General features: G+C 51.4%; 2 protein-coding genes across 7 annotated transcripts in view; one reads left to right on the top strand and one right to left on the bottom strand.

The window, feature by feature from the left end:
- Positions 1-236: 236 nt before the first annotated feature.
- NEFH (neurofilament heavy chain) lies at positions 237-12545 on the bottom strand. The gene is made up of 4 exons (XM_035268660.3): positions 11618-12545; positions 9344-9543; positions 6436-6560; positions 237-2680 (listed from the first exon to the last, which is right to left on the bottom strand). The coding sequence occupies exons 1-4, from the start codon at positions 12498-12500 to the stop codon at positions 826-828; spliced, it is 3063 nt and encodes a 1020-aa protein (XP_035124551.1). The 5' UTR covers positions 12501-12545; the 3' UTR covers positions 237-825.
- Positions 11743-25135, top strand: part of AP1B1 (adaptor related protein complex 1 subunit beta 1) — a 113123-nt gene continuing 99730 nt past the window's right edge. For all 6 annotated transcript variants that reach the window (XR_013522123.1, XR_013522115.1, XM_078337331.1 and 3 more), the window contains exon 1: positions 11743-12511. The gene's annotated coding sequence lies outside the window, so the exon portion shown is untranslated. The remainder of the gene's footprint in view (positions 12512-25135) is intronic.

Genomic DNA, 25135 nt, shown 5'->3' with positions numbered 1-25135 from the left:
CCGAGAAACCAGACACCAGGCCACCTGTCTACAGATCATAAAAATAAAGCCCTAGCACACTGCCTGCTACATGGTTTGTGCCCAGGAAATAGCACCAGAGAGACCACGCAAGTTGCTCTAGATCCACGAGAACTGATGCTCACTCAGTCTGATGCAGTTCTGGGAAGTCACATATAGACCTCTGCTGCTCTGCCCCTAGCCTTCCCAGGGGAAGAGAATAAATAACAGTGGCAACATTTTCATTTTATAAGCACTTGGTTTTATTGCACAGAAGCAATTGAAAGTGGACTCCAGTGGAAAGTGCGCCCTGGCATAATTCAGTGGCCAGTGCCCGGCCCCACCTGGGTTGCTCTTCCAGAATAGAGAGCTCTGGGCAAGGGCCTGACCACTCCTTTGGAAAACAGAAGGCATTTGGGAATAGGTTAAGACATCTCAAGCATAATGTGTTCTAACTGCTCATTCATTATTGCGGTCATCTGTCAGTTGCACATAGAGGCAATAAATGCACTTATTTGGAAAGGGGGGGCAGTTTTTATAGTCAAGTGTTTAAGTGTGGCATTCGGCATATATCACATTCAGCTACATAAGCTATCATAACATAATTGTCCATCATCTGGGCAGGGTGTGGGGGCAGGGGGCTGGGAGTGCCCTCTCTTGCTAACATACTGCTAACAGAAATTCCTGTTTGAAGAAGGAGACCCCGTCATCTTAGCAGTTTCTTCTTATGTAACGAGAGAAAAAGTGAAAATTATGTTACTCTGATCCTTGAGCTCCGGGACCCTTCTGAGTTTCTTTGGCTGCTCCGGATGTTTCTTCCTCCCTGCCTTACTTCCCCTTGGCGGCTTTGTCTTCTGTGGCCTTCTCTGGAGGCCTGCTGTCCTTTTGGTCTGTGCTGGAGGATTTTTCGGCCTTTTCCGCCTTTGGTTTGCTGGGCTCCTTTGAGAGGGTCTTGTCATCCTCCTTGGCTTTGGCCTCTGTCTTGGGTTTCTCATCAGGCTTTTTGGCCTCGGTGGCCTTCTCTTTGCTGTCTTTTTTCTCCGGTGCTGCCGCGGCCGCCTCCTTCTCTGCTGGTTTGCTGGGTTCCTTGGCCTTGGCATCATCTGGTTCCTTCTTGGCCACCTCTGTCTTCTCTTTGGGTTTAGCGTCTTCCTTCACTGCTGCCTTGGCAGGAGCCTCCTTCTCTGGGGTGGCTGCCTTTTTCTTATCTTCAGCCTCTTCCTTTTTGGTTTCGACTTTGGATTCTTTGGGCTTTTCGAGGTCAGGTTCCTTCTTCTCCACCTCAGGCTTTGGAGCCTCCTTCTTGGGTGCCTCCTCTTTCTTGCTGTCCTTCTCCGTTTTTGGTGTGGTGGGAGTTTTCTCTTCTTCTGCCTTCTTTGGGGGCTCTTTGACTTTCACCTCCTGGGGCTTCTCCTTCACTGGGGACTTCACCTCTTCCTTCTTTGGGATCTCCTTCTCAGGGGCCTTGGCATCCTCCTTCAGGGGAGACTTCACCTTCTCTGGGGACTCAACCTCCTTGACAGGGCTTTTGGCCTTTTCGGGGGATTTGTCTGCAGGAGACTTTGCTTCCTCCTTTGCTGGGGTCTTGGCTTCTGGAGACTTCACATCAAGAGTCTTGGCCTTCTCAGGGGACTTTGCTTCTTCCTTCACTGGGGACTTGGCCTTCTCGGGAGACTTGACTTCAGCTGGAGATTTTGCTTCTTCCTTCTCTGGTGACTTGGCCTTCTCAGGGGACTTTGCTTCCTCCTTCACTGGGGACTTAGCCTTTTCAGGGGACTTGACCGCAGCTGGAGATTTTGCTTCTTCCTTCACTGGGGATTTGGCCTCAGCTGGGGACTTGGCCTTCTCTGGAGACTTGGCCTCTACTGGTGACTTTGCCTCTTCCTTTGCTGGGGACTTGGCCTTCTCGGGGGACTTGACCTCAGCTGGAGACTTTGCTTTCTCTTTCTCTGGGGACTTGGCCTCAGCTGGTGACTTTGCCTCTTCCTTTGCTGGGGACTTGGCCTTCTCTGGAGATTTGGCCTCAGCTGGTGACTTTGCCTCTTCCTTTGCTGGGGACTTGGCCTTCTCTGGAGATTTGGCCTCAGCTGGTGACTTTGCCTCTTCCTTTGCTGGGGACTTGGCCTTCTCTGGAGATTTGTCCTCAGCTGGTGACTTTGCTTCTTCCTTTGCTGGGGACTTGGCCTTCTCTGGAGATTTGGCCTCAGCTGGTGACTTTGCCTCTTCCTTTGCTGGGGACTTGGCCTTCTCTGGAGACTTGATCTCAGCTGGAGATTTTGCTTCCTCTTTCTCTGGGGACTTGGCCTCAGCTGGTGACTTTGCCTCTTCCTTCGCTGGGGACTTGGCTTCCTTCTCTGGGGATTCGGCCTCTTCTGCTTGGGGAGACTTTGCTTCTTCTCCTCCCTGTTCTGCCTCCTCCTCTTCAGCCCCTTCTTCCTCCTTGCCTTCCTCTTCTTTGGCCTCTTTCTCCTCTTCTTCAGTCACTTCTTCAGTTACTTGGGTCTCCTCCGTCTGTTCCTCCACAATCACAGTTTCTTTCTCAGACTTCTCTACCACTTTGATCTTCTCTTCGCTTTTGACCTTTATGTGAGTGGACACGGAGGGAATTTTGGGGAGTCCTTCTGGAAGTGAGAAAGGAATTGGGCCAAAGCCAATCCGACACTCTTCACCTTCCAGGAGTTTTCTGCAGGATGCATAATGGAACACATTACTATAAACTCAGAACAAATCTATTGCTTGGGTTCTTCCTAGATTATCCTGAAGGTCATGGACATCAAATGACATGGATTTTGGTGGAACAGGAAGATGAACCGTGGGCATTATGAGACTGGAGAAGGTCACTTGGCAAATCATCCCAGTGACCACCCAGAATGTGTACCCCAGTGGGACTTGTCTTTTTTTTTTTTTTGAAACAGGGTCTCACTCTGTTGCCCAGGCTGGAGCAACTGGTCTTCAATGCAACTAAGCTTTTGAAATCACACAACTTTTGAAGTAAAACAACTTCTGCCCCCTAAAAAAAATGGCCAAGAGAAAGCTCCTAAATAAATTTCATAAAAGTTAAATGTATTATCCTTCAAACTGCAATATTATTCAGGAGACCCCTGGGAGCCTGAGCAAACAATCCCCCTTTTATAAATATGGGTTTAAGAGGTCTTAGAATGCTCCCACATTTGAATCACGAGGGTCTCCTGTCACCCCATATTACCATCTTTTGAGTTTTAGGAATAGGGTAGAGGCCAGCTTCCCCTCTTGGCTTTGCTCCTCACTAGATGGGTGACCTTGGCCAAGACATACAAACTCTTTGAGCCTCAATTTCCTCATCGGAAAAAGAGGGTCATTAGCATCCTAGGCCAGAGGGTTGTTTCAGTGAGACAATGAATGGAAAAGACTTGGCAGAGTACCTGTCTCAGAGTAAGTGTGGGGGTTACCACCTCAGACGAGTTCTTCCCAGATGACTGGGGATCTTATCAAAATACAGATTCTAATTCAGCAGGTCTGGGGAGGAGTCTGTGAGTCTGTCTTTGTTGTTGAGACAGGGTTTCACTCTGTCACCCAGGCTGGAGTGCAGTGGTATAATCATAGCTCACTACAGCCTCGAACTCCTGGTCTCAGGTGATCCTCCCACCTCCCATGTCAGCCTCCCAAATAGTTGGGACTAAAGGTGTGTTGCATTAAGCCCATCCCTTTTTTTTTTTTTTTTTTTTTTTGGGTAGAGATGGGATTTTGCCATGCATCCCAGCCTGGTTTCAAACTCCTGAACTCAAACAATCTGTCTTCCTTGGTCCTGTTTTCCAAAGTGCTGGAATTACAGGTATGAGCCACTGTACCCAAGAGAGACTATCTTTCTAATAAGCTCTTGAATGATGCCGATTGTGTTGTTCATGTGCCATTCTTTGAGCTGCAAGATTACAGATGAGGGCCAAGAGGCAGGAAGCCATGATTCACCAGTAAGCAATTGGGACAGGTCCTTGGGTGATTAGTACTGCTCCTTAGCCCTGCTTCCCCAGGTCTTATTCCTGAGACTGGCTTTCTCAAGGCTGCCATTGACTAAGGGCTCCCTCTCTGGCAGCCCAGTGGTACCTGTGCTTCCTGGATTAGTTTGGGAATAGGATGAGCTCTTCTTCCTGACAACCCTATGACATGGGTGCTCTTATTATCATCTCCACTTTATTTCCCCAAGAAATGAATGCTTGCTGTATTCCCAACACTTTGGGAAGCCGAGGCAGGTGGATCACTTGAGGTCAGGAGTTCAAGACTAGCCTGGCCAACATGGTGAAACTGTGTCTCTCTAAAAATACAAAAATTAGGCTGGGCACAGTGGCTCATCCTGTAATCCCAGCACTTTGGGAGGCTGAGGTGAGCAGATCACGAGGTCAAGAGATCAAAACCATCCTGGCCAACATGGTGAAACCCCATCTCTACTAAAAAAAAAAAAAAAAAAATTAGCTGGGCGTGGTTATGCACGCCTGTAGTCCCAGCTACTCGAGAGGCTGAGGCAGGGGAATTGCTTAAATCCAAGAGGCAGAAGTTGCAGTGAGCTGAGATCACACCACTGCACTCCAGTCTGGCAACAGAGTGAGACTAACTCAAAAAAAAAAAAAAAAAAAAAATAGGAGACTGTGGTGGCACACAACTCTAATCCCAGCTACTTGGGAAGCTGAGGCAGGAAAATTACTTGAACTCAGGAGGCAGAGGTTACAGTGAGCAGAGCAAAGAAACTCTAAAGGATAGAGTTTTAAAGGCCCCTGACAACTCAAGCACCTCTTTTGCCTCCAAAGCAGGCCTCTGACTGGCTGGATTTGGAGAGGGGATTAGGAACTTCCACCCTTCTAAATCATTTCAGAATGAAAGTCACTCTCAAGACTCATTGGCTGGGCTCAGTGGCTCACACCTGTAATCCCAGCATTTTGGGAGGCCGCAGTGGGTGGACCACCCGAGGTTAGGAGCTGAAGACCAGCCTGGCCAACATGGTGAAACCTGGTCATTACAAAAAATACAAAAATTAACCGTGTGGTGGCATGCGTCCATAATCCCAGCTACTCGGGAGGCTCAGGCAGGAGAATCACTTGAACCCAGGAGAGAGAATTTGCAGTGAGCTGAGATTGCGCTGCTGCACTCCAGCCTGGGTGACAGTGAGCCTCCATCTCAAAAAAAAAAAAGACTCATGGTTCTCACAAAGTAAAACAGTGGCTGCCAGGGGCTGAGGGAAGGAGAGAATGATAATGACGGTTTCACGGGTATGGAGTTTCAGTTTGGGATGATGAAAACAGTTCCGGAGACAGATGATGGTGATGGCTGCACAGTAATGTCAATGTACTTAATATCACGAAACCATCTACTCAAAATGGTTAAATGGGGCTGGGTGTGGTGGCTCACGTCTGCAATCCCAACACTTTGGGAGGCTGAGGCGGGCAGATGGCTTGAGAACATGAGTTCGAGACCAGCCTGGCGAACATGGTGAAATCCCGTTTCCACTAAAAAAATATATAAAAATAAGCCAGGTGTGGTGGCAGGCACCTGTAATCCTAACTTCTCAGGAGGCTGAGGCACAGGAATCACTTGAACCTGGGAGGGAGAGGTTGCAATGGGCAGAGATCACACTACTGCACTCCAGCCTGGGCAACACAGTAAGACTCTGTCTCAAAAAATAAATAAATAGGGCCGGGCATGGTGGCTCAGGCCTGTAATCCCAGCACTTTGGGAGGCCAAGGTGGGTGGATCACGAGGTCAAAAGATCGATACCATCCTGGTCAACATGGTGAAACCATGTCTCTACTAAAAATGCAAAAAAAAAATTAGCTGGGCATAGTGGCACGTGCCTGTAATCCCAGCTACTCAAGAGGCTGAGGCAGGAGAATTGCCTGAACCCGGGAGGTGGAGGTTGCGGTGAGCCGAGATCGCGCCATTGCACTCCAGCCTGGGTAACAAGAGCAAACCTCCGTCTCTAAATAAATAAATAAATAAATAGGCCAGGCATGGTGGCTAACGCCTGTAATCCCAGCACTTTGGGAGACTGAGGCAGGCAGATCACAAGGTCAAAAGTTTGAGACCAGTCTGGCTGACGTGGTGAAACCCTGTAGCTACTAAAATACAAAAATTAGCCAGTGTGGTGGCACGCGCCTGTAATCCCAACTACTCAGGAGGCTGATGCAGGAGAATCACTTGAACCTGGGAGGCAGAGGTTGCAGTGAGCTGAGATCACGCCACTGCACTCCAGCCTGGCAACAGAGCAAGACTTCACCTTAAAAATAAACAAACAAACAAATAAATAAATAAATAAATGGGTTCAATGGCAAATTTTATGTCTATTTGCCACAATTTTAAAAGACTTTTGTCCCTAAGACAGGTAGGCTGCCTAAACGGGTTTGAAACCCAAGGCTTAGCATCTGGTAGGAACACAAGGTTTCTCCACCATGTGACGGCACCTGCGCACCTCACCTGTAAGCGGCTATCTCTATATCCAGAGCCATCTTGACATTGAGCAGGTCCTGGTATTCTCGCAGCTGGGCTGCCATCTCCCACTTGGTGTTCCTCAGCTCGGCGTCCAGCTGTTGAATGGCTTCCTGGGGAGGAGAGTTGATACATGTCACATACCAGCCAGAGCCTGGCCCTCGGTACCAGAGAAGCTGCGGGGGGTTGTGCAACCCCAGAGCAGGCCTGTCCAGCCAGGCTCACTGGGGCCAACCCCTACTGTGTCAGAGCTGTAAGGTCCTCAATAGTCGACATGAAACAATCTGGAGTAAAAATTCTGCTGAATAATGACCTTAGCCTGGGAAAGGTCTGGAATGAAATTCATCAGATGTCAACAGTGGTTATTACTGGTTTGGTTGGCAGGATAATGGGAGAACTTTTAGAGATCTTGAACTTAGAAAATGCTCAGTGGGATGGGAGTAGTGGCTCATGCCCATATTTCCAACACTTTGGGAAGGTGAGGTGGGAGGATCACTTGAGTTCAAGAGTTCAAGACTAGCCTGGTCAACATGGTGAAACCCTGTTTTTACTAAAAATACAAAAATTAGCTGAGTGTGGTGGCACATGCCTGTAATCCCAGCTACTCGAGAGGCTGAGGGCAGGAGAATTGCTTGAACTCAGGAGGTGGAGGTTACAGTGAGCTGAGATCGCACCACTGTACTCCAGCCTGGGCAACATGGCAAGACTCTGGTGGTTCACACCTGTAATCTCAGCATTTTGGGAGGCCAAGGCAGGAGGATGGCTTCAGCCCAGGAGTTTGAGACCAGCCTGGGGAACACAGTGAGATCTCATCTCTAGAAAAAAATTAAATAATTAGCTGGGCACCATAATGTACACCTGTACTCCCAGTTACTCAGGAGGCTGAGGCAGGAGGAGCACTTGAGCCTAGGAGTTCAAGGCTGCAGTGAGCTATGATTTCGCCACTGCACTCTGGCCTCGGCTACAGAGCAAGACTGTGTCTCAAAAAAGAAGAAAAAAAAAAAGCACAGTGGGAGCAGCACCTTGTCTACTTTTGCTCCTGTCTTTCCCCAGTGAGCCGCAGTGTCTGCCACGTAGACAGGATCTGGTAAGCATTGATGACTGAGACGACACTCAGAAGCATATTCAAACTTGAAACTTGGTCCTGGGATTTGGGGAGACTTGAAATTTCTCCCCCAACCCCAGGCCCACTGTAGCCACTGTTTAATGTGAATCATTATGGCTAATTTTATCGTCTCCTCTTTTTTCTCGATTTTCTAATTTTTCTATAATCACTATATATTATATATTACTTGCATGCTAAGTTCTTAGAAAGTGGTACTTTCTCTCACCAGTTGTCTTTATTTTTATTTTTTACTTTTTGAGACAGACACTTACTCTGTTGCCCAGGCTGGAGTGCAGTGGCACCATCTTGGCTCACTGCAACCCCTGACTCCTGGGCACAAGAGATTCTTGTGCTTTAGCCTCCTGAGTAGCTGGGACTACAGGTGCACACTACCACACCCAGCTAATTTTTTTTGTATTTTTCTATTATTTATTTATTTGTTTATTTTTTTGAGATGGAGTTTCACTCTTGTTACCCAGGCTGGAGTGCAATGGCACGATCACGGCTCACCGCAACCTCCACCTCCTGGGTTCAGGCAATTCTCCTGCTTCAGCCTCCTGAGTAGCTGGGATTACAGGCACACACCACCATGCCCAGCTAATTTTTTGTATTTTTAGTAGAGACGGGGTTTCACCATGTTGACTGGGATGGTCTCGATCTCTTGACCTTGTGATCCACCTACCTCGGCCTCCCAAAGTGCTGGGATTACAGCTTGAGCCACTGCGCCTGGCCCTATTTATTTATTTTTGAGACAGAGTCTCACTCTGTCGCCCAGGCTGGAGTGCAGTGGCATGATCTTGGCTCACTGCAACCTCCGCCTCTGGGTTCAAGTGCTTCTCCTTCCTCAGCCTCCCTAGTAGCTGGGATTACAGGTGTGAGCCATCACGCTCAGCTGATTTTTGTATTTTCAGTAAAGATAGGGTTTCACCGTATTGGCCAGGCTGTTCTCAAACTCCCGACCTGAAGTGATCCGCCCACCTTGGCCTCCCGAAGTGCTGGGATTACAGGCATGAGCCACCATGCCCGGCCACCAGTTATCTTTAAAAGGAGGAATCTGCCAAGGCCTTCCCCTGGCCACCCAAAGACACTGGTTGCTGTTTACCAAATGTCCATTGTGACCAAGACCAAGCTAGTGAGTGGCAGAGCTGGGATTCAAATCTAGAAAGAATTGAATGTTGAAGACAATGCCAAGCTCATTCACAAGTACACTAATCTCATTTAAAGTCTATCTCTTGAGGCCAGGTACAGTGGCTCACTAGTAATCCCAGCACTTTGAGGGCCAAGGCGGGAGGACTGCCTGCGCCCAGGAGTTTGAGACCAGACTAGCCAAGGTGGTAAAACCCCATCTGTACTAAAAATACAAAAAATCAGCCATGTGTGGTGGCGCACACCTGTAGTTCCAGCTACTTGGGAAGCTGAGGCACAAGAATTTCTTGAGCCCAGCAGGTAGAGGTTGCAGTGAGCTGAGATCATGCCACTGCACTCCAGACTGGGCAACAGAGTGAGACTCCATCTCAAAATAAATATATAAATAAATAAAAGTCTATCTCTTTAATCTTTCCAGCTCTGCAAAGCAGGCTTATTATTATTATTTTTTCATTGCTGGAAAGGAATTTGGATTCAGAGAATTAGATAACTTTCCTAGGCTCACACAGCTGGGAAGTGCTGGTATGTCTGACTCCAAGGGCCACAGTCTTAACCACTACAACCCTACTCAGTGAGGGGCAGTTACTTGTCCAGGGTTACCCAATCAGGTAAGGCAGTCTGACTGTCTGCCTTGCCCCTGCCCACCTGGTAGGAGGCAATGTCGGCCTGATGACGGTCCTCCAGCTCAGAGCGCTGCCTCTCCAGGGAGTCCTTGGTGCTCTTCAGTGCCTCCAGCTCTGTAGTCCTGGCCTGCAGCTGACGCCGGTACTCAGTTATCTCCTCCTGCGCTGAGCGCATGGCGTCTGTATTCACCTTGGCTGCCTCTGACAGTCGGTCCAGCCTCACTGGGGGAGAAGGGAGCAGGGCACAGGGTTAGACACACTTGGATTTGGGTTCTAACGTCCAGACTTTGAAGGTGACACACATGGATTGTCCTACTGGGTGCCAGGTACCATCCTGGATGCTTGACTCACTCTGTCCTGTGAGATAAAGGCAAGTGACTACTCCCCAAGGCCACCCAGCCAGTGAGTGGCAGAGCTGGGATTCAAATCCCCAAAGATCAGGCTCTGTCTCCCGCATTGTAGGATCCAAAAACCGGGCAGAGCAGAGGAAACCCAGGACCTAATGCCTGGTCCAGCTTCCTAGCAAGGGCCTGGCAGTGTTGGGGGTTCAGATGTGATACCTGCTCCATGAGGCTTAACACTGAGTTGGAGGCTAGAGGCTTGTGGCTGAACAAGTTAATGAGCTTGCAACCTTTAGGAGGCAGGAGGGCATCGTGAGCAATCAGGTCACCTTGTAGCCATGGTCCCTTCCTTACAGGTTTCTGTGAAGAGTCCAAGGTCACTGCAGAGCCTGAGGCCTGGGTGCTAACCCTTCTGTCCCTTTCTCCACCTAGCTGCGCATTGCCCTTGAGCAATGGTAGCCACACCCTGGCCTCGGCCAAAAACCAGCTCCTGGTTCCCAGGAAACCTTCCAGGGGCAGTGGAGGTCTGGAGACTGGCCTCTAGCTCCTGAAAGTGAGCATCCTAAATCCCCAGATAAGTGGCACCCAGGCCATAAGTCTTGGTGGGGAGGGAGGAAGGAAAGAAGCCAGCTGAGTAGGCCAGTAAAATCCTGGGATGCGACCAGGTGCGGTGGCTCATGTCTGTAATTCTGGCACTTTGGGAGGCTGAGGCAGGCAGATCACCTGAGGTATGGAGTTCGAGACCAGCCTGACCAACATGGAGAAACCCTGTCTCTACTAAAAATATGAAAAAAAAAAAAAAAAAAAAATCCTGGGATGCCTGCCCCTATGACTGGCAAACCCAAAAGAGGTTTGCGCAGGGAGGAGCCTTGCTGTGGGGATGGAGGAGGGGATGGTAAGGTTCTGCTCTGCAGAGGAGTGGAAAAGGAACAGAAAAACCTAATCATCCAAACCCCAGCTTGCCTGGCTTTCCCTGCTAGTGCTGGCAAATACTTAGAAACCATCAAGGTGGTTAAGGATTCTCAACTATTATAGATCACAGACCCATATGAAAATCAATGAAGCCTCTGCCCTCTCTCCCAAAAACAATGCAAAGTTTTATGAACAGTTTAGTGAGAGATCAAGGAACTCCCCGGATTAAGCAGCCTAGTTGGTATACCCCACTCTTTCAACTCAACAAGAAATGAAAATCAGAGAGGGCAAGTGTTGATCAAGGTCACCCAGCAGCCACCGGGCACAGCCTCAGGGCAGTGCAATCTAGCTGACTCAGGGCTGCAAGGAGTTGGGGGAGGGGCAGACTTGGGAGGCTCCCAGCTTCCCTAAGGAGAAAGGGGACATTAAAACATGAAAGGGCCCACCTGCCACTTCGGCCACAGGCAATTGACTGTGGTAATGGTTCCCCCTAGGAAGAAAGGATGGAAAAAGGCCCTGCTACACCCACGTGGAAGATTAAAGTAGGGAGGTTAAGCACTGAGCAGGTAGAAGGGAGGAGCCTGGTAGGGGTGAGAGGAATAGGGTTCCCTGCAGGAGAGGGGACAGCAGCGTTGGTGGGGAAGGCTTGCTACTTATAAGGGCTAAGAGTCTGGCGCTTGCAGACCGGAATCCCGCACCACTTTGGAGCTATAGAGGAAACTTGCTTTGTTTTTGCCGGGGGAGGGACCTCAGAGTGGGGTCGCCCAAGCTTGGGGTAGAGAGCAGTGGGGGGCCCAGAGTTAAAGTACAGCCATAAAGAACCTGGAAAAGGGCAACCGAAGGACAACCCAGAGTTGGGGCATCCCACAAGAGACCCGGAGTAAAACCGTAATTTAACTAGGGGTATGCACTTCGCAGAGAGAAGTTGAGCAGCGCGCGACTCTACACGCAGTCCTGCAGCGCCCCCTCGGGTCACACCGCCCCGACGCTCGCTGCGGGGTCAACGGGGGTGCCCCTCTCCACCCCCCCGCGCGCCTGCGCACCTCGGAACCACTCCTCGGACTGCAGCGTGCTCTGCACCGCGTGGCCTTCAAGCTGCGCGCGGATCTCGCGCAGCGCCGACGTCACGTCGCACTTGAGGGCGTCGCGCGCTTCGGCCTGTACCTGCGCCTGCGCGGCGCCGCAACCCTGAATCTGGCCTAGCAGCTCGCCCACCTCCTCCTGGTGGTGGCGCCGCAGGTAGCCACACTCCTCCTGCAGCGCCTGCGCCTTCTTCTGAAGTTCCACGCGCGCCGCGTCTGCCTCCTGCGCGAAGCGCGCGAGCGCGCGGGCTGCCGCTTCGGCCTCCTCGCGCTGCCGGGCCTCGTCGTCGAGGCGCTGGCGCACGTGCGCGATGTCTTCGAGCAGGTGCTCCTGCTCCAGGCGCAGCTGACCGCGCGCCGCCCCCAGGCGCAGCACCGCGCCGCGCATCTCGCGGACCTCGCGCTCGTACAGCTCGCCCATTGCGGCGCGGCCTGCCTGCTGCTGCCGCAGCGCCGCCGCCTCGCCCTCCAGGCTGCGGTTGTGCGCCTCCAGCTGCCGCACCTTGTCGATGTAGCCCGCGAAGCGGTCGTTCAGCGCCTGCAGCTGCTCCTTCTCACTGCGCGCCGCGGCCGCCGCCACCACGCAGCCCTCCGGCCCGTTGCTCAGCGTGTCCAGCGAGTCGGTGCTCGAGGCGGCGCCTGCGCCGCGGAAGCGGCTTGGCGAGGCGGACACGGAGCTCACAGACGTCCGCGTCCACGAGTGGAAGCCGCTGGAGGAGCCGGCGGCCGAGCGCGTCCCGCCTGCGCCGCCCTTTCGGGCCAGCGCGTAGTGGAGGCTGCCGCCGCCGTGGAGCGGCGCGAACGGGGCGCCCAGCAGCGCATCCGCGCCGCCGAAGCTCATCATGGCCAGAGCAGGTGCGCGGGGCCGGGGCGGGACGGGAGGCACTGCGGCAGCACTGGGGCGCCGGCCCTTTTATAGCCGCCGCGGCCGGGTCCAACCCCTTGGCAGTGAGGGGGTAGGGAGGAGGGCCCCGCCCTCTCCGCCTCCTCCCCTGCCGGCCCCTGGCCGACCAGCTCCGCCGCAGTGAGAGGGGCGGGGCAGGGGACCGAGGAGGGAAAGGGAATCGACGCTGCGTCAGAGGAGACCCCGGAGGTCGGGGCAGCGGGCAGAGGACTCCCGGAGTGGGCCAGTGAGGACCCCGGGTGCGCGTCCGAAGATCCTGAGAGTGTGTTCGGAATAAGAAAGGGGACCTGGAACAGTGAGAGGACAAGGAGACCTGATGGGAATAGCGGCACAGTGCCCTCGGGATGGGGCAATGGAAGATTGCAGTCATTAGGATGAGGGGATCCCTGTGTAAGAGAAGACACGAGGCTTTCCGAATAGAGGGGCCCTCAGGATAGGGGGTGCAGCCAGCCCCGGAACAGAAGAGGGAGCAAGGCAGTCCTGAATGGGGGCATGGACGTTCCATAGAACCGAGACAGGAGACCCCCCTGACCGGGGGAGGTACAATGTTCTTCTGAAGGAGAGGAGCCACTTGGAGAGCGCTCAGGAAACTCCACGGCCAGCCCCGGAATAGAGGAAGGGAGGCCTGGAGTTGGGGAGAATAGCAAGGCCACCCTGAATTGGGGTATGGGAGACACTGCAGAGGATGGAGAGAGGGAACGCCGGATGGGTGGGGTTGGGGGGGGCAAAGCGTTCTTTAAAAAGTCTACAGTGTCCCCCAAGAGAGGAGACGGAAGTCTCTGCTGCCAGCCCCAGCAAAGGGGACGGACCCTCAGCAAAGCGGGCAGAGGGTCCCCTGAATAGGCAGGCAGAAGGAACCTCGGCTGTTTGAGGGGCAGAGAACCTGGAGTGGGGATACTGTAGGGGGGCTTGGGCATGAAGCTGAGAGAGCCCCTGTGTGGGGTGGGGGGAAATGATGGATGTGCTGGAAGTCAGCTGAGCCAGGTTTTGCACACTGGGGTCAGCTAGGCAGTTTGCTGGCAGAATGACCTTGGACAAGCTGTGTCCTTCCACCCTTGCTTTTCCATCAGTGAACCGAAGGGGTCTTGCCCCAGAGACAAGCTACAACTCCGGACTCCCGACTGCCCCAGGAAGTTCCACTTTGAGGGGTCTCTGGGGCAATTGGGGACGGATCCACATCTTGCGGTTCTCCCACCACTAGGAAGTCCTCCTTCCTCCTTCCCCCTCCGCATCTTCTCAGCCTCAACTTCTCTCTTCCCCCACCCCCAAAACAGACAAGCAAGCAGCTGAGTCGGCATCCCTTCTCACTTCCAGAAAAGTGGTGGGATGCTTTCTGGTACCCAAGTCCCTCATCCCAATACGATGTTAGGTAGAAAAAGGGGTTCCCGGGATTAAGGGGGACCTGCAACGGCCGTGACATTTGGCTTTTTATTGGTTTTGGCTCGTGTTTTATGCCTTGGAGTGGGGGTGGCCGCTGCGGCTGGTGCTTCAGCACCGGGGACAGGGGCTGTTCTCTGGTGCTGGGAGTTTAACCTTAACGGGAGTGGAGGGAGGCACACTGTGCTTTGGGGACCTGAGAGGGGAAGTAGTGATTCAGCAGGGTCACACAGTGAGCTAGGCACCCCTCCCTGGACTGCCCGTAGGGGTCCAGTTCCCTGTTTTCTGTGATGTTCTCCCACGCACATTTGGGCTCTCCTCCTTTTGCGTAGGGACCCCTGCAAAAGGACCCCTGGGGATGTCGGGAGCCTTGAGACCCCCTTGAGAGTTTGTAGACCCCTGCTCCCACTCCAAACCTCCCGCGGGCAGTATCTCAACCCCCACTACACCCCCACTTTACCCAGCTTTCCTGCTCCAGGATCCCCAGGACAGAACAGACAGATCCCCCAGGAAAGAGCTCTGCCAGTTCCTTTCTCTTTACCCTCTGTCTCCTTCCCAGCCTCCTGGTTCTAAGCATACCCTCAGAGCTGGGAAAGTGATGGTGCTGTCCCTTTAACCACGTTTTACTGGAAGGAGAGTGCGCTGGGGAGGAGGGAAGAGGGGGAGGGAGTTTCTGGTTTTGCATGAAGAAGCAGAACATGATGAAGCATTTTCCCCCATCTCAAGATCCAGTCATGCTCCAATTTGCAGGGGGCAAGGGGCTGGTCACAGGTGGTGCTGGGAGGATGGAGGTGAGTGGCTGGTCTGAGGTGACTGAGGAAGGCTTGGGGGGGTGTTGAGCAGGACTCTCTTGCTTTCACATGGCTCCCCATTTATTTGTCATTCTAGTTGGAATTTTGCCATTAGAGCCTTGTTCCTTTGGGTCTTTTCGGTCTGTAGAATGCTGATACATTCTCTGGATGTGAGAAGGCTCACAAGCAGCTGACAGCAAGGAGGAATGGGGGTTTGGGGTTAAAAGGGGGGTCCAAGATGAATTCTGTTGAGGCCAGGGGGCCACAATCATCAGATTGAAGCTGCCTATGCAGTCCAAGAAGCCCCAAGCATGACTCTTGCAGCTAGAAAAAAATTGCATGAGGGCTGGAGCCCTTGAAGTGGGTTCCCCCAAAGGGCCCTTCAGACTCACCTCCAGGAAGCCATCCTTGGCCGCCACCACCCCCTCGTTTAGTTAATTGTCCCCTTATGGTTGTTTCTGTGGTTTCCAGTGCTAATCTCGAATGCTGCTCTTACCACTGTGTCTTGTGTGAATGAATCAGTGAATGAATAAGTTCTGTTTGTTCTCCAGCCAAACCGATGGTCTAGAGGGGCTCTGAATGATTCTGCCCTGAGTTCTTGGGGCTCAAATCACTTTCACCTTCCTCCCTGTGATTCTTACCATTTGAAGCGAGTAGAACAAGATATTCATCTGTCTATCCATCCATGCGTTCATCTACCCACCCACCCATCAAATGCTTATTAAGCACTTGTTACACTATATAGCATACACTGAAAGCTGAAGGTACAGAGCCCCGTTAAACCTTCACCATTGTCTCTTTGGGACAGGGATTCTCAAGTTCCTCACAAATCGCAGCCCAGCACTTCCCAGGGTGCCTTCAGGATGATGATAGGTGTTTCTCCAAAAAGGAGAGGAAAAGAGTGAGTTTCATGGCCAAAGGAATGAAACACAGTTCTTGGAGTATATCTTCCCAGGGCCTGGACTGGGCAGTGAGCATTGTGAATCCCCTAGAGGCAAGTAGAGTGTAGTTTCCCAGACTTACTGCCCTTGGGCCTTTCTTGTCCCTGGTGTCTCCAGGACAAGGGTCCAGTGACTGACACTGAGGGACCTGCTGAGATTTGGATCTCAGCCCCTGCTGTCTCTGGGCTTTTGTGGACCCCAAGGCTGGTGCTCTTTAGGAACATACTTGCAGGAAGAAGGATAAAGCAGTAAGCACTTATACAGCCACCAGCCTCTCTGTTACTCACTGTTCACTAGGCAGGGATCATTGTCCCTGTTTTATAGGCAAGTAGACTGAAGCCTGAATGAGGAAGTGGGTTGCTTGAGTTGACTCAGTGACACAGCAGAGTGCAGTGAGCGCAGACCTGAGCTGGCGCAGGACACACAGGGTGGAAACTTGTTTCTCTTGCACAGTAGAGGCCCAGATGGTCTGAGGAAAGAGGATTGAGAGGCCATCAGAGAGAGGATGGGCAGCTTCCTGGGGCTGGGGTTGGGGTCTGGTCTCTGACAGCTCACCCAGCTGCGAGTGTCTGTGGCCGTGAGCCGGCATCAGCATAGCCTGTGTGTGAGGGCCCACTTCCCGACCTGGGTGCCCTCTGACACTGTGTCACCTCTGTGGGAACTGCATGTGACACTGTTGGGGATGCAGATGCTAAATTCCTTGTTCTCGTTTCCTGATTGTTTTTTCTCCATAGGACTTTACTGACAAACTACTGTGTGTCTTATTTTCTCCACTAAAATAAAACTATCAGGACAGGGATTCTTGTTTGTTTTATTCACTGCTGACTTCTGCAGTGCTTGGAATATTGTCTGGCATACAGTGGGTGCTTAGCAAGTAGTTTCAGGATGACTGCAAGCCTCTGTCTGAGAAACCGGTGATCAGCCAGACATTTTAGCACCAGGCATCTGGACAGCTCCAGGCCCTATGGAGGCTGCTACAGGGTAACTGGAGAAGGAGGTCTTGAAAGTGTGGCCCCCATCCTAGGGCCTGGAGCTTCCCACCCTGAACTGTGTGGTCCCCTTTGCTGAGGCTCAAACCTTTCCAGCTCTATTTCTGGCAGACTCATCCACTCCTGTACTGCCTGTTCATTTTTATGTTCAGCAATTCCCTTTAGGAAGCACTGAGCCTTTCTTCCTGCTTCCTTTCCCCATGAGTGTCCATCATGCCCCACATTCTCTCTCCTCTTGCCCCTCCTCTCTCCACTGCATTCCCTGCCCCTCCTCTTTCCTTCTCCCTCTATTATATCCCTCCGTCTTTCCCCCCAATTTCTCTGTCCTCTTTATTCCTTCTCTTTTCCTTTTTCTTCCTTTCCCTCCTTTTTTCTCCTCTCCCTCCTTAGAGATGCCCTCTTTTTGCCGTGTTTGAATCTGATTTATAATAAAAGGTCATCAATCTCCCTACCACCTACTCCCTTTAGAACACAGACAGCAAAAAAGTAAACTGCGTGCAGTTTTGCTTAGGCCTCCTCCTCCTAGCTTCCGCCCACAGTCTTAACCCCTAGGGACCAGCCACCACCAACGCAGGCCTGCATCAGGTCTGCCTGCCTGCCTGCCTGTCTGCCATCCTGGGACTGCACCAGGTGGGAGGATGGAGTCACAGGTCCGCCCTGTCTCCCCTGCTCTAGTTCCTGCTGTGGGTGACTATGGATGAATGATTCTTTTGGGCTGTGATTTCCAAGACTGAGAGTGAGATGGTTTGTTGGACTTTCATCTAGTAACTGAGTGGGGCTTGCCAGTTAAAGTGCCCCAGGGCTGTCGTTACTCTTGTTACCTAGAGCAAGAAGCTAAGTAGCAATGGGAATAAAGGCTGCAATCTCAGGAAAGAGGGAGATGCCCGGCCTCACTTATCTTCGCAATTCTATGAAATAGATGCCATTACTGTCCAAATGTCATAGTATGGGAAATGAAGGCTTAGAGAGGCTGGTCATGGTAGTTTATGCTATAATCCTAGCATTTTGGTAGGCCAAGGTGGAAGGATCACTTGAGCCTGGGAGATTGAGACCAGCCTGGGCAACATTGTAAGACTCTGTCTCAATTAATAGTATTAATAATAAATAAATATATTTTTTTAATGAAGACTCAAGAGAGGTTGAATAACTTGCCCTAGGTTATATAGTTGGTAAGTGGTGGAGCTGGGATTTGAACCCAGGTCTCATGGGCTCTGCAGCAGGCATACTGAGCTATGAGACTGTACATCTCACATTCAAGGCAGGCCCAACTAGACCCAGCACTCTCCTGATTCCGTCACAGCTGGCCAGGGGCTTTGCTCTAGTGGAAGCAAGGAGGATTGAAAATTGACTCAATCAAAACTTGTTTCTTTTCCCCCAGGTGTTTTTTTGTGTGTGTGGTTTTTTTTGTTTGTTTGTTTTTGTTTTGTTTTGTTTTGTGAGACGGAGTCTTAGTTGCCAGGTTGGAGTATGTGGGGCTAGCTCAGCTCACTGCAACCTCTGCTCCCAAGGTTCTAGCAATTCTTCTGCCTCAACCTCCAGAATAGCTGGGACTACAGGTGCCAGCTAATTTTTAATAGAGATGGAATTTCACCATGTTGGCCAGGATGGTCTTGATCTCTTGACCTCATGATCTGCCCTCCTCAGCCTCCCAAAGTGCTGGGATTACAGGCATGAGCGCTGCACCCAGCCCCTCCAGGTTTTTATATTCTCTCTGGGTTGTCTTGAGGGAAGGAGACTTCCCAAGCGGTATAGTTAGGAAGTTAACACGATGACCAACTCAGCTTTCTGGATGATCCTGACTTTGGAGATGGATAAGTAGAAAGAAGTTATGGGACAGGATTGATGTTCATGGTGTAAGTCTTTTTTTTCAGACAGAGTCTTGCTCTGTTGCCCAGGCTGGAGTGCAGTGGTGCAATCTCAGCTCACTGCAACCTCTGCCTCCCAAGTTCAAGTGATTCTCGTGCCTCAGCCTCATGAGTAGCTGGAATTACAGACAGGCACTACATGCCTGGCTAATTTTCGTATTTTTAGTAGAGATGGGGTTTCACTGTGTTGGCTAGCCTGGTCTTGAACTCGTGACCTCAAGTGATCCATCCACCTTGGCCTCCTAAAGTGCTGGGATTACTGACGTGAACCACTGGACCTGGCCTCACAGTGTGCATCTTGAATAATGGAGAAAACAGCTCTGTCATCCTTTACATGATGGGCAACTGCCTGCTGTGTTCCACATACATATGTGGTGTCTGCAAGAGCTCTGTCACCTGTGCATGGTCATTGTCCTCTACAGAGTAGAACATCAACACTGAGAAAGAACGTGACCTGCCACAACCACACGGGGAGATGGTGGAGGGGCTATGGTTCACACCTAGGCTTTGTCCAGGATCCCTGCACCTCCCAGTATCCACATTGGCTCTCAGGAAGAAAAAATTAAAAAAGGTTTCAGTGCTGTTTCATCTCTTTATTCTGGGGGAGAAGGAGGAGGTCTATAGTACATTGTAGAGAAAGATTTCATGCCAAAGAGTTTAAATTGGGATGTTGAGACTTGAGGGAGAATTATCAGTTGGATAAAAGTTCATTCCTGATGGCCAGTGTTGGCATTACTGAGCCCTAGAGGAGTCCCCCAGGCCGGGCATGGTGGCTCATGCCTGTAACCCCAGCACTTTGGGAGGTCAAGGTGGGAGGATTGCTTGAGCCCAGGAGTTTGAGACCAGCATGGGCAACAGAGCAAGACCTTGTTTCTATGAAACATTAAACACATTAGCTGGATGTGGTTGTGTGCATCTGTAGATCCAGCTACTCAGGAGGCTGAGCTGGGAGGATGATTAAGCCTAGGAGTTCCAGGCTTCTGTGGACTATGGTTGTGCCACTTTACTCCAGCCTAGGTGACAAAGTGAGACCCTGTCTCTTAAAAAAAAAAAAAAAGCCCCTGCAAGTGGGCACAACCCCAGGTTTGGTGGACATGAAGCTTGCCTTGCTCAGGGGAAGCTGCACCTGGCTTGTCTCTCTGCAGTCAGCTGTGTGGGGACATGGAGAACTCAGGGGCAGCCTGCCTGCCAAAGACAGCAGATGCCAGCATGGGAGAGACATGCCAAGAAAGCTTCTGAAACCTCTGCCTCAGCCCTGAGCCAGGCGCTTGCTGTGCATGGAAAACTGCAGGAGGCCAGAGTGGACCTGAACCAGGGACCTGGCCACACACGCCAGGGACAGCTCTGCTGGGCACCTGAACTATCTTCTGGTATCTGGGGAGATTAGTGGCAGAGGGAAGAGGAAGCAGAGCTTGAGGTCTTTGCTGTCTGCTAGGGGGAGTTACTGGAGAAAATGTACTTTTTATTAAATGTTTTGCTTCTGTGGTAGTCACCACTGAATTTAATTGCAAAATTACTGGGCTCATCCAGATAGATCATCCAAGTCAGAATCTCTTGACAGAGGAGCCTGGAATGTGCATTCTGAGCCAGTGTCCCTAGAGCAGGAGAACTGGCCCTGGATCTGGCCTCAGCCAGCCTTCCAGGTTCATTGTTCGAGCTCCTGCTAAGTCTTTCACAAAGACTTTTACAAACATGATCTCATTTAGGCTTCATAACTCTAAGAGGCTTTGGCGAACAAACTGAGGCCTAAAGAGGTGAAATCACTTGCCAAGCACAGAACCAGGATTCAAAATATTGCAGTTTGGGTCTAGAATGCCACCCTGTCCCACCTCGGGACTGGGCCCCTCCCAGGAGTGCCTTCCTCCCTCATCCTCTGCTTCCTTTTCTCTGTGGTGCTGTGTGCTCTGCCCATGTCTAAGTGCATGTCCTGGGATCCAGGAGATGACAAAACCCTGGTGCCCACGCCTTTTGCCCCCTCCTAGACCATGAGTGGCTCTTGCACCTGGGGGCTCAGGATGTGTACGGTGGGTGAACAAATGAGGGGACATTTGAGGCCCAGACAGAAGGACACAGAATGTTCCCTGGTGGCAGCTTAGGAGGGGGCCAGGCTGGACAGAGGGGGCTGGCGTGTCCTTCCCTACCTGAACCTCTTCTGCTGTCCAGGCCCGCCTCCATGAAATTACTCATTCTGCCACATTCTCTTGCACCGTGGCTTCCTGTCTGCAGTCCTTTCTCCACCCTAATATTCACTCCCCTACTCTTCAGGTCACTCCTCTTAATCCTTGAGACATTCCAGGTTACCTGCTCCCTCAGGAGCTTGTGCTCACCCCAACGTTGTGACAACTGCTTCCTTTAGGCTCCCACAGTTGCTCGTTCTAATCCCAACACAGTATTTGAAGGGCTTTGTCTCCTAACTGGACTGTTATGAGCTTTATAAGGGCAAGAGCCATCTCTTATTTAATGTTATATTCCTAGGACCCAGTACCAGAGTATTAGTAAAGCTTGTTGAATGAGTAAATGCCATTCAGCAGTGACTTCCCATAGGAGCTACTCCATGTTATTCATGTCATTGTAATCCACCTTGGGCTGCATGTCACAAGCTAGCATTGAAGAAAGCTGGGATCAGAAGGCCTTAGAGACCATCAGTTTTACCGATGAGGAAACAGGCCCACGAGGTCAGTGGCAGGTCTGGCTTTCACTGCTTTGCTTCTAGTTCTGCGACTTGAGCTCTATGGGGGAAGGCACCAAGACTTGGATGTTATTTTCTGGCTTGGAAGGGTACTTTGCCTGTGATCACAGTCATTGCCCTGTATTAGGTGCTTGTAAGGTGCTAGGCCCTTTATATGTTTTTCCATGTTTGCATGTCCACAGGGAAGGAAGGTACAGATGAATAAATGGGGGTAGGGAGGTTAGGTAATTTGACTATTTTTCAGTGTCTTCTAGTTCCTTTCACAAACTTATCTGAGTCCCATTGTAGCCTCACGAGATTTGTCATCAAACTCACTTTCAGCAGTGCAGTGGCTCACACCTCTAATCCCAGCACTTTGGGAGGCCAAGGCGGAAGGATCGCTTCAGCCCAAGAGTTCGAGATCAACCCAGGCAGCACAGAGAGACTTCATTTCTACAAAAAATGTAAACGTTAGCCGGCGGTGGTGGCGCGCCTGTGGTCCCAGCTACTCGGAAGCCTGGGGTGGGAGGATCGTTTAAACCCAGGGAGGCGGAGGTTGCAGCGACATGAGATCACGCCACTGCACTCCAGCAGAATGAGACCCTGTCACAAACAAACAAACACTTTCCAGAGGGGGAAACCGAGTCTCTGGGACTACAGAACCCATTTCTCTGCCTCAGCCTACTAGGCTGGCTCTGCGCTTGATAGAATCGCACCAGCAACAGCGCCCCTGCAGGCGGCAGCAGGCACGCTGCGTCACAGCCAGCCCCACCCTTCCTCAGAGGCAACGCCCGAATGCTTCATCCGGCCTTTGAAGATTGATGAGCGCTCCTTCAAAGGCCGTGGCTCATAGAATCGGAGCGCGTTGATTTCAGCCCTGCCTCGGTCGCTGCTGCGGCATTTCATCAGTGGCATCCTCAGGGGCAGAGGGAAGGTGGCCCTGGCTTGGCTGCCGTGGCTTCCCTCATCTTAACGGCCTGGGGGCAGCAGTGCTCAAAGAATTCAGGGGGCGGGACTCAGGTAGGGGCGTGGCCGATGCTCTTCCTAGGGGTGGGGTCTTGGAAAAGGGAATCGTCCCAGAAGGACCCAGCCACAAGAGAGGACATCAGGTTCTGGCGCCTGTGTGTCTGTGGGCAGCGACCTTCTTCTCCTCCCCAGATCTTAGTCCTGGCGCCTGTGTGTCCGTGGGCAGCAGCCTCTTCCTCCTCCCCAGACCTCCGTTTCTGCACGTGTAAAATGGGGGCTCTTCCAAGAAGCTTATATGAATGCAAAAATCGGGATTCCGTTCAGCACGCTCCGAGTTCTCGACCCTACACAGGCATCTGAGAAATCAGAGCTGGGTCAGGCAAGCCAGTGTGGATGCACTAGGCGCTCCTTCCCTTGCTACATCAGCACCCTGGAGACTGGAGAGCAGCCCTGGAGGGTAGGGACCAGCCACTTCCTGGTGGGCTAGACTCCCTGCAGTCTGGGATGGTGACAGACATGAGGCATGGCTGTGGCAACAGTAGTAGCGCACTATTATTGAGCACTCACGATGTGCCTGGCTTTGTGTGAAGGCCAATCACAGGCATTATTTCCCCCTCTCACAGCCCTGTCTGGTAGGTACTGTGATTCCATACCCAATTTACTGATGAGGCATTTGAGGCCCAGAGTTGCTGGGTAGTAACCAGTCCAAAGTCACCCTGCTACCAAATGGCTGAAGCAGTAGTCCCCAGTCTTACCCACTATACGGTACAGAGAAAGGTTTGACCTGGAAGGCAGAGTGGCAGAGGGGGAAATGACAATGGTCTAACAGTATTAATAATAGATACGATGCATTGAGCACCCACTAAGTGCTGGGTGCTAGCCCAAGGCATTTCCTGTGTCATTTATCCTCCTGACAGTGAACCCTATACTGTAGATTGTATTTTCCTTTCAAAGGTGAAGCTCAGAGAAGTCACTTTATATGCCTTAGGGCACACCTAGTGAAAAGCTAACTTCTGGATTTATTGATGGTCCATTCTGCCTGCCTCTATGTCACTCTTAGGAATATTCTACTCTTCTCTGAGTCAAGATGTCTCCTGCTGGGAAATGAGAGGCTTGGACTGGGAGACCTTGAATGTTCTTTGCTGAACTGATGTTCTTTGAGTTTAGGGAGTTTTAACATGAATGTCTGGAGATCTGGCTTTGAGGACTACATTTGTTCCTAATTAACTATAATTTAGGGACACTTGGCCAAGTTCCCTGTATCTTTGGGTTTCATTTTCCCCATTAGTAAAAGGTAGAGACTAGACCAGGCATAGTTGCTCATGCCTGTAATCCCAGAACTCTGGGAGGCTGAGGAGGAGGATTGCTTGAAGCCAGGACTTTGAGTCCATCCTGGGCAACAAAGCAAGACCCTGGCTCTACAGTAAAAAGTTTTTAAAGTTCGGCCAGGCGTGGTGGCTCACACCTGTAACCCCAGCACTTTGGGAGGCTAAGGCAGGTGGATCATGAGGTCAGGAGTTTGAGACCAGCCTGGCCAATATGGTGAAACCCTGTCTCTACTAAAAATACAAAAATTTCCCAGGTGTGGTGCCACGTGCCTGTAGTCCCTTCTACTTGGGAGGCTGAGGTAGGAGAATTGCTTGAACCCAGGAGGCAGAAGTTGCAGTGAGCCGAGATTGTGCCACTGCACTCCAGCCTGGGCAACAGAGTGAGACTCCATCTCAAAAAAAAAAAAAATTAAAGTTCAGATTAGCCAGTTGCAGTGGCTCACACTTGTAGTCCCAGATACGCAGGGAGCTGAGGTGGGAGAATCACTTGAGCCCAGGAGTTTGAGGCTGCAGTGAGCTATAATCTTGCCACTGTGCTCCAGTCTGGACAACAGAGCAAGGCCCCGTCTCTAAAAAGAAAATGGGCTGGGCATGGTGGCTCACACCTGTAATCCCAACTCTTTAGGAGGCCGAGGGGGAGGATCACTTGATCCCAGGAGTTTGAGACCAGACTGGGCAACATGGCAAAACCCTGTCTCTACAAAAAATTCAAGAAACTGGCTAGATGTGGTGGCATGCACCCAGATGTGGTGGCCTGGCCATCTGGGAGACCGAGGCAGAAGGATCACTGAGCTCAGGAGGTTGAGACTGCAGTGAGCCGTGATCACGCCATAGCCTTGGCAACAGAGTGAGACCCTGTCTCAAAAAAAAAAAAAAAAAAAAAAAATTGTAGAGACCAGACATTCCCAATCACCCGAGTACCTTCTGGCTTGAATATTTTATGACTGCAGATGAAGAGACAACCCAAGGTTCAGCAAACTGCATCCTCTGAGAAATTCTAATGAACATAAATCTGCCACCTTACTCAGAACATCCCTAGCACAAGTTTCCAAGAATAGACCCCCTGCATGGGTGAAGAGGAACAGCTGCCTTTGAACAATCAGCAGTAACTGCTTGGTGGGGCTACTCCCGTAATAGTTCACAAGTCATCTCTGAGGTCAGACGGACCCACAGCTGAACACCAACACTTCCACTTCTCGACAAGGCATCTCAGGCAAGTGACCTTTCCTTTCTGTATCTCAGTTTCCCCTGTATAAGATGGGATTCTGGCTGGGTGTGGTAGCTCACACCTGTAATCCCAGCACTTTGGGAGGCTGAGGCGGGCAGATCACCTGAGGTCAGGAGTTAAGAGACCAGCCTGGCCAACAAGGTAAAACCCCGTGCCTACTAAAAATAAAAAAGTTAGTTGAGTGTGGTGGCAGGTGCCTGTTATCCCAACTACTCAGGAGGCTGAGGCAGGAGATTCACTTGAACCTGGGAGGCAGAGGTTGTAGTGAGCTGAGATCATGCCACTGCCCTCCAGCCTGGGCAACAGAGTAAGACTCCCTCTCAAAACAAAAACACACAAACAGAAGGTGCTAATGGTACCAGCTTAATCTGGGATTTGGTTAAAAAAAAAACCTAACATCATTTTTTGGCCTAGAAAATTCA

The sequence above is a fragment of the Callithrix jacchus genome, chromosome 1 (assembly GCF_049354715.1).
Source record: "Callithrix jacchus isolate 240 chromosome 1, calJac240_pri, whole genome shotgun sequence".
Taxonomy (NCBI): Eukaryota; Metazoa; Chordata; class Mammalia; order Primates; family Cebidae; genus Callithrix; species Callithrix jacchus.
Note: the sequence above shows the minus strand (reverse complement) of the source record. Positions and strands in the feature narration are given on the sequence as shown.

What these genes read in the sequence shown, in the direction of transcription:
- NEFH (XM_035268660.3), bottom strand. Translation starts at nt 12,500, where the DNA reads ATGATGAGCTTCGGCGGCGCGGATGCGCTGCTGGGCGCCCCGTTCGCG. An exon ending in GTCCGAGGAGTGGTTCCGAG is followed by an intron (nt 9,544 to 11,617) that starts GTGCGCAGGCGC and finishes CTTCTCCCCCAG; the next exon opens with TGAGGCTGGACCGACTGTCA. An exon ending in CCGACATTGCCTCCTACCAG is followed by an intron (nt 6,561 to 9,343) that starts GTGGGCAGGGGC and finishes TCTCCTCCCCAG; the next exon opens with GAAGCCATTCAACAGCTGGA.